The sequence below is a fragment of the Phycodurus eques genome, chromosome 18 (assembly GCF_024500275.1).
Source record: "Phycodurus eques isolate BA_2022a chromosome 18, UOR_Pequ_1.1, whole genome shotgun sequence".
Classification (NCBI taxonomy): domain Eukaryota; kingdom Metazoa; phylum Chordata; class Actinopteri; order Syngnathiformes; family Syngnathidae; genus Phycodurus; species Phycodurus eques.
This window is the reverse complement of record NC_084542.1, coordinates 11699712-11719606: the sequence shown is the minus strand read 5'-3', so window position 1 is coordinate 11719606 and position 19895 is coordinate 11699712. Positions and strand designations below refer to the sequence as shown.

The following is a 19895-nucleotide window of genomic DNA, read 5'->3' as shown; positions in this document are numbered from 1 at the left end:
TACACATTATGGTTAGAAAAAAAGTCGACTTAATGCTCCTCGAGGGGAAATCAAACTGACAACGCGTCACATTTTGTGACCGTGATTGACATAATGATATAGTTGTTACTATGCACCACAAGGTGTAAGGGGGAGAAAAGAACAACAACAACATTAAGTTCATCTTTGGACTGTGCACACCAGAGCATCGCTAGTTTAAAGAGGTCATGTTGTGTTTAGGTGGAGAACAAAATGCCATATTTAACTGTACACATGGGAAAGGATTAGATTAGGGAAGGGTAAAGTCTTTGCATGCTTGTTGGAAACTTGTGGTATTGTGCCCAAAGAAACAAAAAGAACTTGTTGACCTACTGTCTTTTTTTTTTTTTTAAACAATGGCCCCTGATAGTAAAAAGGTTCCCCACTTCTGAATTTTTACAGTGAGCTGGCAAAAAAAAGGGATGCAAGATTCAGCTTTAGGTTTATAATTGAGATTTACATTCCTTTTTTTTTTTTTTTTTACTTGAGTTAGATCAGGTGATATGAAGGGATTCTTGGGTTTGGGTTTTAGTCACATTGATGAGGTTTTATTTTAACGAGTTTGTATGTTTGTACAGTCATGTACAGTACAGCGTGTACAATAGTTTGTGTGGTTTGGAGTGATGTGAGTAATAGCATCAAACCAAGTTTTAACAGTTTGTAATAGGAAAATAGTTGATTTAATTGGATCGTATGTTTTTCTCATCTTTAAAAAAAAAGAAAAGAAAAAGAAAAAGTCTGACTGAGTTGTTCATTTTGGAAGTGCCTCCCTACACAAAATTGTGGCCAATATACTGGACCCGTACTTAGTATGCAATATGTAACAACACGATAGCATGCATGCCCTCCTTATAGTGTAGAGAAATATGATAAACTTTGATCTGTCTTCTTCGAATGTCAATGGCGTTTTATTGGGTTTGAAAAGTGTTATCATTCTCTACCTGATAAAGTGGCTGCAGGGGCACAAGACGATTTATGACACAGCAGATACCCTGTGCATGACTTGGTTGTGTCTGGACTTTCAGCCAACTTTCGCCCCTCCAGATAGACCAATACCAGTAAACCTCCAGTGTGTCAATGGAGTGGTTTACAGTTAACAGTTATGCTTAAAAAAAAATTACAAATCTAAAATTAACTTTAATCAAATGTGTATGATCAGCATAGCATATTAAAATATGAAAGTCACTAGCAGCCCTCTAATGTACTTTAGATGGTGGTTCCACCTTGGCGTGGAGGAATTAATTATTTGTTTTATTTATTTATTTATTTATTTATTTTTTATTTTTATTTATTTTTTTTTTTTTTATTATTTATTATTTTTTTTTTTTTAAGCAAATGAGGTAGCTAAGGCGGCACGGTGACCGACTGGTTAGAGCGTCAGCCTCACAGTTCTGAGGACCCGGGTTCAATCCCCGGCCCCGACTGTGTGGACTTTGCATGTTCTCCCCGTGCCTGCGTGGGTTTTCTCCGGGCACTCCGGTTTCCTCTCACATCCCAAAAACATATATTAATTGGAGACTCTAAAATTGCCCGTAGGTGTGACTGTGAGTGCGAATGGTTGTTAGTTTGTATGTGCCCTGTGATTGGCTGGCAACCAGTTCAGGGTGTACCCCGCCTCCTGCCCGATGACAGCTGGGATAGGCTCCAGCACGCCCGCGACCCTAGTGAGGAGAAGCGGCTGAGATAATGGATGGATGGATGGATGAGGTAGATAAATGCAAAACCCCAGCAAATGCAAGATGGCAGAATTATAGTGCGGTGAGGAATATGACCATCAAAATCAATAGCGTGATTGGTTTCCTGATTGAATCTAAGAGACAAATTGCACACAGTGTGGCTTATCATGTGTTCAAGGGCTGACCCCCCCCCCCCCGGCCCCCCCACGACCTCCTTGTCAGTCAATGCAAAAAAAAGAAATGCAATGCTAACAAAACATGCTTCCACACTGCATGGGAATTTCGATCATTCACAAGATTGAACTTACAACCTCGTGGTATAGGGATAAAAACATGTTTCAACCTTGAGTTAAAATGTTTATTTATGTTTGCTTGAACAGCAAACAAAGCCTTAGAGGAACCTTTGAATGTTTGCAGATCGAAGTTCATCATCCATCTGGTATTGAATTAGGGGGGACTGTTTTCATTTTGGGTTAGTGGCAGCGGAATCGGGGCAAGAAGCAGCAACACAAGAGCAAGGTAAAATGCTCTCAGTACTAATATTCTTATTATTTTATTTTTAACCTTCATACGTGACTGTGTGTTTAAATGTTGGGTATTGCACATGGGTGGCGAACCTTTTTTTTTTTCCTGTGAGAAAAGAAGTCCTCTAAGGGTCATAAACAAATTCATCAAAAAAAGATTTTTAAATGACTAACATAACGTACAGTAAATGCAATGTATCGACATTTTAGATATTTTTTTTAATTACTAATTCAACAGTAAAAATGCTTTTAAAAATGTGAGAAAATGTAATAATTATCATTCACAGAACATGGAGATAAGAGTCATTGTTTTTACACAATGTTAATGGACTATTGCGTTTGGAGCATGCTTTGATCGATCACGCCACACAAAATGAGAACCAGTTCACTTGTATCAGTGACCTCCTCCACACAGCTGGAAGCTTCTGCGATGACTAAGCAAATGTGCCAAAACTTTAGGGCTCACATTAAATGGATGTAATTCAGAGTTGAGCCACTGAGAACTAGACTGGGCTAATTCCATCTGGTTATTTTGCAGGCGAGTGATTTGACGTTTTATGTGCAATAAAAAGGAAGGTGAAGCCTGGTTTCATGGGGGAGGCCATCTTGGAAATGGGAGTTGGCACTGCATTGCGTTGATGAATCACGAAATGTGCTGATTTAAGAATTAACTGTATAGGCTATAACACCCAGAAAAAGGTCTACATATTTTTAAATACAGTATACTATATATGATATTTAAGACAACATACTAGCTCTTAATGCATTTAATGAAATGAAATGAATTTCAAACACGAATGTCATGGCATGGATTGATAGCATTTTGGAGAATAGCTTTTAATATCCGCATTTCAACCAAATACTCGATGCTCGAATACAAAATCACCACTACTTGGAGACTTTTCAATAATTGATCACGAGATCTGTCTATGACTGGCTTCTAGTGGTATCAAGTTTGTATTACATAATTGTGCCATTTGATCAGCTTAGTCCATCTCGGTCAAGCACAGACATTGAGTTTGAAAACCAACAAAGTAACTTGAACTCATTGACTTGTCTTGATACGATCAAACATTTGAGTCAGGACCCCCTGTGTAACGATTTCAGAAAATCTGGTGTTGTAAGCCTCTGATTTGAGCAATGTGTATCCTTTTCAAACCTTTTCCCTTTGTCCCTCCACACTGCAGGGCACAGCGGACTTTGAGCGTTCCTCCCAGTATTTGCTCTATAAAAGACCAGAGAGGATTCGGACAACTCAGTCTCATCTGAGTACTCGCCAAACACCGAAGGGATTGAGCTTTATGAGCCCACCATGAGGGACTCAAAGCTCTGCCTTCTGCTGATCTTCAGCACATCGGCCTTGGCTGCTGGTGAGTACTTTCAACAGTTTTTATCCTTCTTTGGTCGTTGTTTTAAAGATATTGTATTTGTATTATTTTGCTGTAAAAACTTAAGCTTGGTGTTGCGACTTTCCTATGATCAATGTTGGCTAATGATAATGTTTTTTGAAGCATTCTAATACGTTGGGCCTTTGGGTGACCATGTGGAGCCAGTGCATTTTTTGGGGGGGCATTTTACAGATGAGAAGCTTTACTTTTAAGGACAATTCAATTTACGGCACATCGCTGTTGTTTCTAAAGAAATTGCAATTTTGTTTTTATTTTTTTGCTGGAAAGGATTTATTCAAGTCAGTCGATTTCTTTTCTGTGATTCCATTTAAAATATATGTCATGCTTTTATAGGATTACTAGTGCTACCTTTAAGGTCTGCATTTAATTCCGGTGTTTTGGTCCCTTCTTACTTGGCAATAATAGATTCACGTTATGATACAAACATACTGCAGTTTGGTCAGTAACAAATAATATTACTGTAAAAAGCGCTATGGACCAAGGGCAATATTGTGCTGCTTTATTTATTGACCTTACCAAAGCTTTTGATGCTGTTGACTATGCTTTGCTGCTACGTAGGCTGAAAGATGTTGGATTTGACTGCTGGTTATTTAACTGGTTTTAAAATGATCTATTCCAACAAAAGCAATGTGTAACTCTTTGACACTATCAATTGGTTTTCCTGCTATTAACCAAGGGTGTTGCACAAGGCGCGATACTGGGTCCTGTGCTGTTCACTCTACATCAGTTGCATTAAATTCTCTATAACAGAGTGTATAGTATACCTACTGTAATACCCTTACATGAGGGGAAAGGACATCAGATGCACTTTTCAATTTAGCGAATGCCAGGAGGAAAGTACACTCACATAGGAGCTGCTGTCAGCCACAGCTTACACCGAGACACCCACATCCAGACTTCCTGACGTCCACTTAGTTGATAATAACAAATTGACTTCTCTCATTATAGATGGGGACAGTGTAGAGTAGACGTTTTATCAGTGTGTCTTTATATATATCTTGACTGTCTAATATTGTCGAATTTTTGTGACTTTTTAGTTTGTAGCTGAAAAACAATAAAAATGTTGTTTTGTTTGTGTTTCGATTAAAAAAATACAGTCTGGACAGACATGCTTTTCATTGAACAGTGTTTGTAAAATAAATACATACCTTGCAGATTTTATGTTATTCTTATGCTTATGTACGAGCCAGATGAAGAGAATATGCCTGAGCTATTTGAATGCAATATTTCTTTTGACATAGTGGAAATAAACAATTATTCTCTTTCTTGTTCCAAGTTGCCCAAGATGGATATCAGCCAACTTGCCTGCGTAAGTTGTCCCAGATGAATTGCTAAATAATCTATCACACAATAACAGTGAATGTCTCACCAAGGTGATACCGATGTTGTCCTTTAGTTGCCCAAAGGTACAAGACCCTGCACAAGTACGAATACCAATACGTAGCTGAATCTCTGAATGCCATCACTGGAACCTCGTCTGTCAAGAACGGACCCAGGGCAACATGCAAGGTTTGAGCGGTGCAGTCTCTTTTCAGATAATTAATTTTTTAAAAGAACAAAAAAAAAAATAAATAAAAAATCACCACCATCAACCACTCTGGTAGGCTACACACTGTACCTTACTAATCTGTGCAGACGACAAGCATTTCGGACTAATAGAATTGAATTTCTGAAATATTCTAAAATTATATTTCAGAAACTAAAAATATTCATTTTTAGTTTCCTAGTAGGCACAGTAAATTTGATCAAAAGAAATGTGAATGAGAGAATTTGGGTACCCCTCAGGCTGGGGAGGGTAATTTTGTTAGAAAGACACTTATTAAGGGCTAAAGTATTGACAAAAGTTTGTATACAGGCTATAGTTTTTCCCCCATTATGTTGTGGTTCACCCAGCGCTATCATGTTGTTGTTGTTTTTTTCCCCCAGATCGACTTGTCTGTCACAGAAATCAAATCTATAATGCCCTCACATGTGTGGAAATAGAACCACAGTCACCGGTGCACTTTTCAGTTATTTTATTTTTATTTTTTATTTTTTTTGAATGCCTGGATTAGAGTAAAACACAAACCACAATGGGTTTCACAGGAGCTGCAGATGACCACAGCTAAGACACTCACAACTAGGTCCGCCATAGCTTGAGCCAACCGGCCAACCTCCTCCTAACCTCCTAAAATACATTTACAAGGTGTTTAAAAAGTGTGTTTCAATAAGTTTAAATGTGTGTAAAGCCTGTGAGAGCGATAAAGCTACGATATAATGTTGACACGGGTCTGTCACAGGTTGAAATCGAAGTTCCCCAGACTTGCAGTTTCATCGTACACACCACTGGCTGTAGCCTGAGTGAAGTGGTTGGTGTTGACTCAGATGGCAACCCCACGTTCAATGCTGCGCCCAGCTCGGATGCCTTTGCTGATGAAATGGAAAGGTACCACTACCACATATTTTGGAACATAATCAACAAAAATGTAGATGTACAAAACCAAGTCCGTTAACATGTTCTCTGTTGTCTTTTAGATATCCTCTGAAGGTTGTGGTTGAGGGTGTCCACGATGTGAAACTGTACCCTGAGGAAGGTGAGACAACAACCACCCTGAACATCAAGAGGGGTATCATCTCAGCCCTGGCTGTGCCTCTAGTGGAACAGGACAAGAACACGAATATGGTACCGTAATTTCCTTTGCCAATTTCCTAAAACAACTAGAGTATTCCATTTTCTCAGTCAAATTAATAATCCCTACAAATGTAAAGCAATTATGCATTTATTCTTTTTGCATTTTAGCCAACAATCCATGGTATGTGCAAGACCTATTACACGGTCAACGCTAGAGAGGACATTGCAACTGACATTAGCCTGGAAAGGGACCTGTCCACATGTGACAAATTTGTCCCAGTAAGAGATTATACCAGCCCCTTGGCACTCATCTCTGGCATGGTAAGACAAGACAACAACAATTTAGGATTGAAAAATGCCATTCCAAGTTGAAGGGAGCATAATGTAATTTTCTTAATGTCAAATTACCTTTTTCAGCAATACCCTCTTTCCAAGCTCATCAGAAGCTCGCAGACCTGTAACTACATGTTTGACAATGAGAAGAAACACATGACCTCTGGGTCTTGCACAGAGAAGCACATGCTGATCCCATTCTCCCACAAGTAAGTCTGAATCTACGTACCTCATGCCCCATATATTGTGCTTCAGTAATATAGCCTGTTTTATGCCTCAGTCTGGAGCCTAAAGCTGTGTTTTACAATTTTAGGGGTGAATATGGAGTTACAAATGTTGGAAAACAAGAACTAACCCTGGTGCAGGTTTCTACTTCCAACGACAGAATCTTTGACCATGGTAAAATCAGAATTTAATCTGAGATGTTTTGATTCCCATCTCCAAAGTGAAACCATTAATTACTACAACGCTGCTGGTGTCTCACAGGTGTTAATGCCAAGGGTCTTCATATGGACACTGTTGAGCACAAGACATATTTCCAAGATAAAGATGCTTTTCTGGATCTGCTGAGCGACGTGGCCACTCTGCCTGAGACCGAGGGTGAGAGGAGGGCACACCTATTCCATCAGATCGTCACCGTGGTCCGCGGAATGAAGACCGAAACCCTGAGCAGTGCCATTCCCGAGGCTCTTGTTGTGTCCCGTGTCCTGACCTATCAAGTTCTGGCCCAGTGCGGAACTCCAGAGTGCAGCAGTGCCATCATGCAGATCCTCAGGGGCTTCCAAACCTCAGCAGTTGAAGTTGATGCCACAGTGTTTGCATTGGGACTTGTTTCTAATCCTTCTGCTCTTCTGATTAACGACATGCTTGAAATGGTCAAGTACAAGCCCAGTAAGCCTATCATGTACGGCCTGAGCAATGTAGTCAAGAGGTGAGTTACGTTACCTTCATTCAAGGTATACTAATGACCGTCAAATGGGATTCAACAGCTTTGAACCGAAATGTCTTCATCACAGGTTTTACAAAAGCGAAGGAAAGCTAATCCCTGAGATTCGCTCTGTTGCTGAGTTCATGGCAGGTCATTTGGGTGACTGCACTGGTGACGAAGACAACACTTTCCTGACTTTGAGGGTACGTAATTTAACAAATGGCTAGTTCAATGACATGACTTCTGGAAACATTATCCAAATCCTGTTTGTGTTTATTCTGTACAATAAAGAGAACTTTCGTCTGTGTTGGTCTAGGTTATTGGGAACATGGCTCCTGCTGTTGTGCCTGCTAGTCCTGCACTCAGAGCTTCAGTGCTGCAGTGTGTGAACCAACAAGAAGCTTCCCTGGCAGTGCAGCAAGCTGCCATTCAGGTTTACCGGCTGACTCCCATCCCAGATGAGGCAAGTGCAAACATTTAGAGATATTAAAGAATAATAAAAAAAAATTGCTTATAATGCTTGCTAATTGGATTAATTGTTTGTTTCACAGGGAAGAGAAATTCTCATTCAGGTCCTTTTGGACAGTGCCAACCCTGTGCAAAAGAGAATTGCTGCTTATCTTGTGCTTATGAAGAACCCCCTGCCAAGTGAGTTGGTGCGTCTGGCCACTGCCTTGCCGACTGAAGAAGACACCCAATTTAAGAGCTTTGTGGTGTCCCATATTACCAATATTTTGTCTTCAAGTGAGCCTAAAACCGAAGAGTAAGTGAAGTTTGCTGCATAATCATTCATTTGTTGTTATTGTCAGAGTGCCACCAAATCGAGAAAATTAGAGGTTGAACTGTATCTTTGTTTTCTTGCCAAGACTCAGACAAAAGATTCGTGATGCCCTCCAGGACAATGAGATTGGACCCATCATGAATCCCATCAAGTTCTCTCGCAACTACCGGATCGGATCTGTGGAAGGAAACATGATCTTTGAGGGAACCAGCTACCTGCCCAAGGAAGCCATGCTGGAAATGACTCTTAAGGCATTTGGTTTCGACATTGACATGATAGAGGTAAATATTTTGAGTGGTCAGAAAATAAACTGTCGGACTAAATTTAGATCAAGTTAACTTGTGACTTGTAACACCATTACAGATTGGGATGGAGGGTAAAGGATTTGAGCCAACAGTTGATGCACTGTTTGGTGACAACGGATTCTTCCCTGACACTGCAATGAAGACGATATACTTTGTCTCGGATAACATGCACGCAGTCAGAGAGATTGTACAGCGCTTCCTTCCTGGTTCAAGGAACGCTGAGATGAAGAGACAGGTATTTGGGGTGGCTGAAAACAACTCTACTTTGGTTGTATCAAACAATTAAGTAATACTTTGTGCACATCTGTGTTTAGGTCTCTCTGAATTTTATGAGAGAAGTTGGGCAGAACCTCAACATGCTGATGAGAAAACTGGAGACCTCAAAGTCTCCAGAGGCAATGATGTATCTGAGATTATTCGGAAATGAGCTGGGATATCTGAAGTCTAGTGAAATGGGAGATATGGCATACTCTGCTGCCTTGATGATAAAGAGCATGTTCAGGATGTTCCCCACTGACGTAAGGAAAGAAAATATAACTTGAGGAGAACAGTTTACGGCATTATTCTTTTAAATCAATTTATTTTGTTTGTGATTTAAATCTGACTTGCATTTGCACAGGTCTTGATGGGACTGATGACAAAGGCTGACAACACCATCTTTGCCCACTATATCTTCATGGACAATGACTTTTTCCTGCCTACTGTCACTGGTGTACCTCTGAAAATTTCATTGTCTGGGACCTTCACCCCTGGTATCAAGGCTGGACTTAAGATTGCCCGTGACATGGTCATTATTTGCTGAATATGTTTTAATCACACCAATGATTTATAAGTCACATATTCTAATTACTGTACATCTTTTGTGTTTCTCTGACAGAGTGAAGTAGCTTTCATGCCCTCTGCTGGCATTGAGTTTGCGACCCATGTTGGAGCCTACATTCCTGAATATCTCAACTCTGGATTGGAGATGTACTCCAACATCTTCCATGAGAGTGGCCTTCAGGCCAAGCTCTCCATGGGACGTGACCATGTTAAACTGACCATTCCTGCTCCAAAGAGCCCAACCAAGCTCATCAAAATGACGTAGGTTACAAAATAATAATAATAATAATGGTAGCTGTATGCCAAGGGTGGAAGTTACATTTTTGTTGATTTTAACTCTTCCTTTGTATTTAAAATTTAGAAACACTCTGGTGGCAGTGAATGAACAAAAGGTTGTGACTATCACCCCAATGGGGGCAAACAAAGTCGATGTTAGTGAATGCACCCCCTTTTTTGCTGGGATGAAATACTGCACTGCTCTTCAGTACATTGATGCTTTCTCTCAAGACACAGCCCCCTACTTCCCCTTCACCGGTGACAGCAAGTGAGAAAACACACAGAACATCTACATTTCTATGAATAAATTACTTAATAAAAACAGATTAATCCATTAAATGATATCATAAATTTTGATAGATTTGCACTGGAGCTCCATCCTACCGGTGAAGTCACTGAGTACACCGCCAGTCTTGTCTATGAGCTGCTTAAGGAGGGAGACGAGGCCAGACAAAAGGTTGACTCTGTGAAGTTTGTTCTTAGAGCAGAAGGTACGTCACACTAAAGATAATAATAATATGAGCTTCTACATCACTCAAAGTGGTTTTGAAATCCAGTGAAGTGACATTATTGGGTTGGTTGGGCAAAAACAGGCGCAGAGCCGACGGAGGCCAGAGCTATCATGAAATACAACAGAAGGAAGAACTCGGTCACAGCTGATATCCAGATTCCTGACTATGATGTGGAAGCAGGATTGAGGCTAGGTGTTGTTGATGGGAATACGAGAGGCAAAGGAACACACTCCATCTCTTTGGATCTCCTGAACAAAAACATCCCTCAGCTTTCCCTGGTTGGTCGAGCCAAGTAAGAAATGAAGTGTCTCACGGAGGAACAAAGATGCCATATTTTACTGTGGGTTCTGACTCTGGTATTTATTTCAGTCTTGAAATGATGAAGAAAGGTATGCTTCAAATTCAGCTTCTGGTCCCCACATGGAACGTTGATGCCTCAGTCACAGCTAACATAAAGCGAGAAGAAGAATTGGAATTGAAGCTGAAGAGTGAAGTGAAGGTCCTGGAGGCTGTGTCCAAACAGGAGCTTGCAATGAAATATGGTAATATATTTTTCCATATGTAGTGCACTGATTTACCATGCTTCCAGCCCTATCAATAACAACCATCAGCAATACTTATACTAATACGAATACTCAGAATTGGCTAGCTCACTGCATCTTTTCTTTCTTGGGTGTTTCATATCCATTTCTGACTTTACACGGTACCTTAAAATCAGCACTGAAATTGAAATGCTAATGTTAACCCAATCGTTAAGGTAAAAGTCATTAAAAGAGAAACACTTCTTCATTGCTTAAAATGTTTCCATTTGTTCTCCATTCTCAAGATGACAGCAAGGTTGCGGTTGAGTTCAAATCTGATGTGAACACTGATGTCACCTTTGGGCTATTCTCTGATGTGTTTGAGAAGTATACACAACAACTTCTTGACACACAGGTGGGACAGACTGACATGAAGGTCGCTCACATCTTCAATAAGTTTGGGGAGGTAGGTGATACAGCTATTATGGCTGTTTTGTTTTTATTTTTTTGAAGGTAAAACAGATTTTTATTGTTGTCTGTCTATTAGGCAGCAAACAACTACATGGAGAAGTATGGTGCTGAGATCCCTTACTTTCAGAACTTCAGAGTTCCAGATATGCCTGAGATTTCTCTGCCAGAGAGATTGTTCTTGAACACGTAAGTTTGAAATGGGCCAGATTAATTGGTTATTGGGGTTCTCATTTCACATTTATGTGTTTACCTGCTGAACTTTTAACAGTGAAACAAAGGCTGTGTACTACTTCAACAAAGAGCGCTTTACCATCGTCATCCCACTCCCTCTTGGAGGAAAATCAACTAAGGAGCTCAATTTCCCACCAGCTTTAACAACACCTCACCTGTCTCTGCCTGAGTTTGGAATGGAGATCATCTCAATGGAGATTCCAATCCCAGAGCTTTTTGTCCCTGAGAGCCTCACTTTAACTGTTCCTCTTTTTGGCAAAACTGAAGTTTCAACACAGATGAAGAGCAACCTCTACAACATAGAGGCATCGATGGCAGCCGGCAAAGATGTTGTGGAAACTCCAAGTTACTCTGCCAAGTTTGATGTGAAAGGAACCTCGCCATTTGAAATACTCGCAGTCAAGCTTGAAGGTATTTCTAAAATAAAATCACACTCATGCTGCATTATCCAAGGGTAAGGCTGTAATAACTAATTTTCTTTCTGTTTTTCATTTAGGCTCTGGAATGTTGGCCACCACTGACTCACTCAAGGCCCAGATGAAAGGCTCTTTGTCCCACAAGTTCATTGAAGCCAGTGTCAATTTTGTTGAGAATGCAACCATTACTGACAAAATTAGTGTTCAATCAAGTTCCAAGATTAAAGCCACAAGCCCACTTAGCCTCATTGTTGACATCGAGCACAATTCTCTGACTGGAATCAACGCTGAAAAAATCTCTATTGATAACAACTTTAAGGGAATGTTCAGGGCTGGACCCCTCTATGCCCAGACAATTTCATCTCAGACTTTCTATGTTATTCCATTCAAACCAAATGCAAAGATCGATTCCTTGGTTGAATTTGACTCAACCATTGTTCAGGCTAAAAACAGAATTACAGCAACCTTTGTTAATGGTGACTTATTGGTTGTTTCTCACACCAATGCCTTTGAAGACACCTTGACACATGTTGCTGAGCTTTCTTTCACAGACAGCAACCTGTCACTGAAGTGGCACTCAAGTGCCGCTGCGCTTGGTATGAAAATCCACAACAAGGCTGAAGCTTCTGCTGGAACCGGCAAAATTTCGCTGAGAGTGGAAACGAATGCAGACCGCTCTCAAGATCAAATCTACTCTTTGCTGACTTCCTCCCTTGATGTCAATGGTCTGACTGTAAACAGTGATGCCATCATTCGGCTTCTACAGAACACTGCCATACACAAAGCCACCCTGAGATTGGACAAGGACGGTTTGATCACAAGTGGAACAAACACTCTTCAGAGTCCACTGTCTCTGGAAAACACCTTTAATGCTGGGCTGGACACTACAAGAGCAACTCTGTCCATTAACAACAAGGCCGCAATGCTCGACCTCAAGTTTGATAATGGCAATGATCTGACCATAACACTTTCTAGCCTTAACTTGAACTCTAAGGCTAAAGTCCAGTACAGTGACTATGCCTCTTACAAACATGATGTTTCCATTGACTTGACACCCTATTCAGCATCGGCCAAGGTCAACAACAACCTGAAGCTTCTTGCTGCCAACATTATTAATGAGGCTCAGTTGCACGCAAGTTTTTATAAGCTGGACCTGACTGGAAGCCTGAAAGCCACCTATGATGAGGCAGAGATCAAGCACCTCTATCAGGTTAACTATGCTGACATGACTGCCAACGCAAAGTGCAGCACAACTGGAAATCTTTTTGGAACCCACATGAGCCATAACTCAGAGCTTGAAATTATTGGTCTTGCTGCCAAGTTCACCAATGATGCTCGCTTTAACTCACAGGCCATGCGCTTTGACCATACCCTCCGTTCCAGCATTGTTCCTTTTGACTTCAACCTTGATGCCATCTTCAACGCTGATGGAGACTTATCGTTGTATGGAAAGCACAGTGCACAGCTCTATGGCAAGTTCCTCCTGCGAGCACAACCCTTGGCTTTTGCTAGCTCACATGAATGCCGAGCCTCAGTCAGCCAGGCACTAGACAACGGAATTTCCCTGGAGACCACTTTTGACAATAAGATGGACGCTGTTCTTTCCCCTAACGAACAGAAGACCAGTGTTAGTCTAAAGTCTAAAATGAATAATAATGCCTTTAATCAAGACATGAGTCTTTACAACACTGCTGAGGGAACTGGCATGGGCATTTCTGCTACTCTACTTACAAACATCATCAACACCGAATCCACAGACAACCAGGAATTTGGTCTCTCGGGTTTCCTCAAGTATGACAAGAACACAAACTGCCACATCATTCAGTTCCCTCTGATAGAAAATGTGCCTTTCTTCTTGGAAAGCATCAAGGATGCTATTGTCCGTCTTGCAGAAATTGTTCAGGACTGCATCAGCAATGAGGAAATCAGGGCGAAACTTGAGGCACTTCCTCAGCATGTAGGTGAGTTTGTTACTCAATTTAACATTGAAGGCAAAGTCATTCAGTTGAAGGAGTACTTCAGTGAACTTACGCCAAAGATTCTGCTTTCCATGGATGACGTAGATACTGCATTAAGAAACCTGAGGGTTATTTTTGACAAAATGATCACTGATGTCACTTTTTACATTCAAAGCTATGTTGCCATGATGGAGCAGATTATTGTTGATGGAAAAATGTTTGAAACCATCGCGTCAAGGATCCAGGAACTGGTAAATACTATTAATTATGAGTATGACATTAAGGGAATGGTTCTGTATGTTATCGATACAGTGAAGATGACGATCCAGCAGATTGACTTGGAACAATTGCAAGGCACCAGTGTGGCATTCCTGCGTAATATTGACAATGAATACCAAATCATGGCTATTCTGAATGATTGCCTGAATATCATGAAACGCACAATTGAGAATTTTGATATTGTCAACTTTGTTGCTGAACTAAAGGAGTTTATTACAGACATCAACATCAGTGGTTCTATCAAGGATCTAATGAGTCAGATTCCGACTCAGCTAGCCAAAGAGATAACAGAGTTTATCAAGAAATTGATCCAGGATCTCAACGTCTTTGAAAAAATCAACACAGTCTTTGGCCAGCTAAGGGAGTGCGTTGTAAAGTTTGAAGCTGACAAAAAGGTCCAAGCCATCTTGGAAAAACTGGTGGAGGTCATCAAGCAGTTTAGAATTGAGGAAACCCTCAACACAGTTGCCAGGATGGTGAGGGATGCAGACATCCCTAATAAATTCCAGCAGGTCTTCCAGGTAGTTATTGACTACATGAAATCCACTGAAGTTAAGGATATGATTCAGCACCTGAAGTCTTTCGTTGAGTCTATCGCGCAGAAGATGACATCATTGGATTATAATGGGTTTGTGGATTATGTGAATGAATTCATTGCTGCTTGCACTACTTACATTAATGATCTCATCAGGGCTCTTGAAATTCCCCAGAAACTTGAAGCAGCAAAGGATTTCTCCAATGTTGTCTTGACCTCTGCTAAAGGCTTTATGGGTCGTCTGAGGGAAATCAGAGTTGCAGAAATTATTACATCTGTAAATGAATTGATGGACCAGGCTATGTTTAGAGAAATCAAGAGATTGTTTGAATATATAAAAGAGGAAGTTACAAATATTGACATTAAAGGTGAGCTTACCTCATACCTGAAGTTAGTGAGCAAGTACTACAGGAAAGTCCTGGCAATTGTCACTCGTACATGTGATAGTGTGATTGAGGAAATCAGGGCAGTGTTCCCTGAGCAAAAGATCATCAGTGAGATTCAGCAAATCTTTGACGCACTACTAAGTAAATTGAAGAAATATGAGCTGAATATTCCATCTTTCACTGTTCCGCTCACTGACCTGGTGGTACCTTCCATGAAGTTCAACATGGATAAACTTCAGCTGGTTGAAATCCCCTCACATCTGGATATCCCTGAGTTCACAATTCTGGGGTTCCATACTATCAAAGCCACCACCATTTCATTTGATGACATCAAGCAGAGAATCATCCAAATTATTGATTTCATCTTGAATTTTCATTTCAAGATGATTGACATTGATACTTTCTTTGGAGACCTTACAATGAACTACCTCCCTTCCATGCCTGAGATCAACTTCTCAGATATCTCTCTTTCTGAGATATCTTTCCCTACTATCCCTCACTTCCCTGTGGAGAAGCTTGTTAAGTCTCTTTCGATTCCTGAGATGAAACTTCCAACAATGCCGTGTGATATTATGGTCCCTTGCTTTGGCAAACTCTATGGTGAGATCCGATTTAATACTCCTATCTACACTGTCAAGACATCTGCTGAGCTCCAAAACTCCACTGAGACAGTAATGACACCCCAATTCAAAGGCATCATTACTTCCCAAGGCACATCTACCAGCTTTGAAATCCTTAATTACAAATTCGACTCAACTGCTCAAATTGCACTTCCCAAAATGAGCCGTGTTGTGCTCGCAGAGACCCTCAAGATCAACCATCTTGCGCTTGTTGTTGATCACCAAGCCTCTCTATCTCTCTATGGTCTCTCTGGCCAGGCCCAAGCAAAGACTGCAGTGAAAGTTAATACACCAAATTACAATGCTGATGTTACGAACCTTGCTTTTATTGCCATGGAAGAGGGAATGGCTGCTTCTCTTGAAACAAACTACAAACATCTTGTAGACCTTCCAATCATTAATGTAAAAAATGATGCCACCATGAACCAGAAGGCAATCCTCCGTCAAGATGGCTACACCCTCACTTTGACTGTTGACAATGTTGGCAAGTCTGTTGCTCAAGAAGGGAACCACATCAGCAACCTGTTTTTGTCACTCAGTCCAAGCCTTGTCACACTGACTTTCTCTGGTAACACAGACTCAAAACCATTGACAATGAAACAGCAAGTAACTGCTGAAGCAAGCCCTCTGCTCTACAAGTTTAATGTCCTTAACGAGATGAAGGCCTCCATGATTAAGAACAGTGTGGTTTCCGCCTCTGGACATCTCAACCTTAGTAACATGAAGGCTGAACTTAAAGTAAACCATAACACAGACTTCACTGGTGTGGTTAGAGGACTTCTCTCCAATGGAATTAACATTGTTGCCTATCCCTATGAGTTTTTCGCTGACTTCCAAAACAAAGTAAATTGCAGGGTTTCAGTCTTTGGAGCACCAACTGCTAAGATTGATTTGCAGAATGATTATTCCGCCACTCTGACCCCCAACAACCAGAAGATGAATACAATTTATACTGCTCGTCTTAATCAGGGTGTAATGACCTACAACCTCACTGTTGACAACAACAAAAATGAAGCTGGTGCCTTTATTGCAATGGATGGTAATGCCAATCTTAACTTCCTGACTAACCCCATCAGCATTCCTGTTATTGAATTCCCTTTTGTTGACATCCGTACCCCAGCAATAAGTGATGTGAACTTGTATGAGCTGACAGGACTGAAGCAACTTATGATTTCTACTGAACAAAATGTCAATCTAGATGCCAAGATTGTTTATCAGAAAAATCAGGCTGCTCCCATCGCTGTTATAATGAGCCTGATCGAGATCCCCCCTGTGGGTGACCTGATTACAGAGTTGTCCTTTAAATCTGCTGTCATCAATGTGAATGTCAATACTGGACTGTCTGCAGCAGATGATATTGTATTCCGCCTGGGAGCTACCACTGCCTCTGTGTTTGAGGGCTTGAAAGCCAAACTTGATGGCACCACCAGCCTGACCACCAAGAGAGGAATCAAGTTGGCCAATTCCTTATCCCTAGAAAATCGTCACATTGACGGAACTCATGACAGCACCTTCAGTATGAGTATTGAGACCCTGGAAGCTGCTACTTCAGTGGCTTCTGCTGCACGAATTTCTCTGCCTATAGTGAGCTTGGAATTGAACCAGCATCTGGTCGCAAACACCAAATCCAAAGCCAAGGCTCACTCTACCATGAACATTAAGGGTGATTTCAACATCCCTGTGGTCAAGGCTGTTGGAAAAGCAAACAGTGAATTCAGCCTGAAGCTGGAGGGAAGCAGTGAAGACATTTCCATTGAAGCATTCACTAAGGCAAACATGGATGGCACAGTGCTTGATGACTATATAATACTAGGAGTCTTGGATAGTGACGTTAACCTGTTCTTGAATAATGGCCTACGCTCCACCTCCAAGGTCATTGCTGATGTCAAGCTTAACCGCGGCACCACTAAAGTAATCAACTTTGATTTGATTGACAGTCTGTCTGTCCAAGCCTCCCTAAGTCACGTTTATGCCATGCTTAAGCATACAAGTAACAACGAGCTCAACCTGTTCAGTTTCAACACGAATGGGAAGCATTTTGCCCAGACTACCATTGATCTTGCACCAGTCTCATCCTTGACTGCTGATATCGAGATTAATCTGTCACAGCCAAGCAGCCTGGGTGATTTCACCATCTTTGAAAAAACTGTGACCGATGTTACATTTGCCAAGCAGAAGATATCCACCAATGGCAAGGTTGCAACCCCACTGTACACCTCAAATTTTGACATACTACTGGAGGGAAACACTCCTGTTTTCAAAGGCACATTTAAATCCTCTGCCACTTCCGCTTTTGTCTTCTTGGATTATGACATAGATGGTGAGTTGATGATATTCCCTTAATATAATTATTTGCGTTCTGTTGCAATATTTTCAAGTACTGAATTACACAAAACCTTTTGTCCAATAGCTTCTTCAACAGTAAGCTTTGAGAATGCAGCTTTGAACATGATTAACAAGCTCGCCCTGACACATGCCGACCTCAGCATGGATTCTAACCATGTCATTGACCAAGGCACAAGGTAAGATTATCTTTGTTTCAATATTTGTTGTATATTTGGTTTCTCATTCAATCACAGGACAAGAGTTCATTTCAAGATGTATTCTCTATTTCAGTGATTCTCGCCAGACCCTCAATGTGGACATCACCAGTCCAACTTTCACTGATGTCAACCTTCGCTATGCTGCTCGCAGAGATGGTCTTAGTGCCTCACTATCTGCTCCATCTGCTGGCTTTCTGGGCTTGCAGTTGAATGGCAAGGTCCCATCTCAGATGAGTGCAAGGTTCTACGGTCGTTATCCTGTGAGTTGAGTACCCTGACACTTTTGCAAATTTAATTGATTTTACTCAGTATTGCTTCAGAGTTATTTTTTTGCATTCTTTTTGGCAGTCTGCTCCAGAGGCTGATGTTGATATCTTGGTCATTAAATCATCTTCCAAGGATGCAAAGAGGATGAACCTCCAAATTGTCTACAACATTGAGACACCCAAACTGATGCTCTCTGAACTGAAGCTGCGACTCCCTTCCGTCATTTCTGCCTTCACAGAGTTTCTTCACAAGTATCAGATCATGAGCAACATGAAGAAGTTGAAGAATGTCGTTGTCAACCGTATCAGCGATGTCTATAATACCGTCATCAACTGTGATGTCCAGATGAGCCAGCTGTCAATCTTCTTTCGAAACACCATTGTCCAGTGCCAACAAAACATCCATGTTGTCTTGGACACTATCGTCAACCTACTGAGAGAGATCAAGTTCAAACTCCCAGGGTCTGAGGAAATGACCACACTTCCTGAGGTCCTGAAGATGATGACCAGCAGCATAGCTAGTACTCTGGACAAAACTATCCAGGTTATTTATCAGAACACAGAGGTCTACTATAACTTATTTGTGGAGAAAATCAGCAGCGTGAAAGTCACCATGCCAGTTGGTGATGCAGTTACTGTCGGCCAGATCTTTGAAAATGTAAAAACATATGTCAAGGATGGCATCAGTGGACTAGTGTACTTTGTGAAAAATATGGAGAGTTTAGACACAGTGCTGGTGAGACTTAGTGAGACCCTGACAGCTATTGTTGACAAATCTCAGCAGTTTTTTGACTCAATTAACTCTGACTATTTAGATGAAGTGTTCCTCCAAATCAATGAGCTCTATTACAGTATTGTGAGAGTCATAAAGGTTGTTGTTGACAAGATCTCCGCCCTTGATATCGAGCAGTTCAACAATGCATATAATTCCGTTGTGGAGAAGTTCATTAAGGTAGTCGATCAAGTCAACACCACTGTTTTTGAGCAAATTACACAAGCTTCACAGTATGCTGATGTGAAAGTCAGTAATGGAAGGCTTGAGATTGACCTCCCCTTTACTTTCCAACAATGAAGAACCAACTGAGGTCTGAATCAGCATGAAACACTCCCACCTGTTTGGAAGGAGTATTAGATTGCTAGCATATTTATAACATCCAATGAATAACAGTTTTAAATGAGTTTGTTTAAACTGTTAAATATGTAACATTTCACATACTCATGCAAAGAATGACATGTCAATAAAGTATATTAAAATTAACCATCAATGTCCAATGTTTTGTCCACATTGCATATGAAACAAAACCATTAAAATGGTTTTATATTATAATATTATTGTGCCAAATGTGCAGTTCCACATCTCATTCTTAAAACTAATAAACTTCTTGCACCTTCTTACTACACATCAGCTGCACGAATCAACCAGTTTCCTAAAATGCCCATCTTCATGAAACTTTTTTTAAACAACCACTCCAAG

General features: G+C 40.8%; 1 protein-coding gene across 1 annotated transcript; it reads left to right on the top strand.

Annotated features, from left to right (window-relative positions):
• The first annotated feature begins 3530 nt into the window (after positions 1 to 3530).
• Positions 3531 to 19493, top strand: apobb.1 (apolipoprotein Bb, tandem duplicate 1). The gene is made up of 28 exons (XM_061704529.1): positions 3531 to 3588; positions 4904 to 4936; positions 5024 to 5136; positions 5907 to 6052; positions 6142 to 6289; positions 6407 to 6559; positions 6656 to 6780; positions 6885 to 6970; positions 7058 to 7502; positions 7588 to 7702; positions 7816 to 7962; positions 8051 to 8262; positions 8366 to 8561; positions 8644 to 8820; positions 8900 to 9103; positions 9205 to 9372; positions 9463 to 9668; positions 9769 to 9951; positions 10044 to 10174; positions 10277 to 10487; positions 10565 to 10737; positions 11022 to 11182; positions 11264 to 11373; positions 11456 to 11829; positions 11915 to 17932; positions 18023 to 18134; positions 18229 to 18415; positions 18504 to 19493. Exons 1-28 carry the CDS (start codon positions 3531 to 3533, stop codon positions 19491 to 19493), a joined length of 11382 nt encoding a protein of 3793 aa, XP_061560513.1.
• Positions 19494 to 19895: the final 402 nt, after the last annotated feature.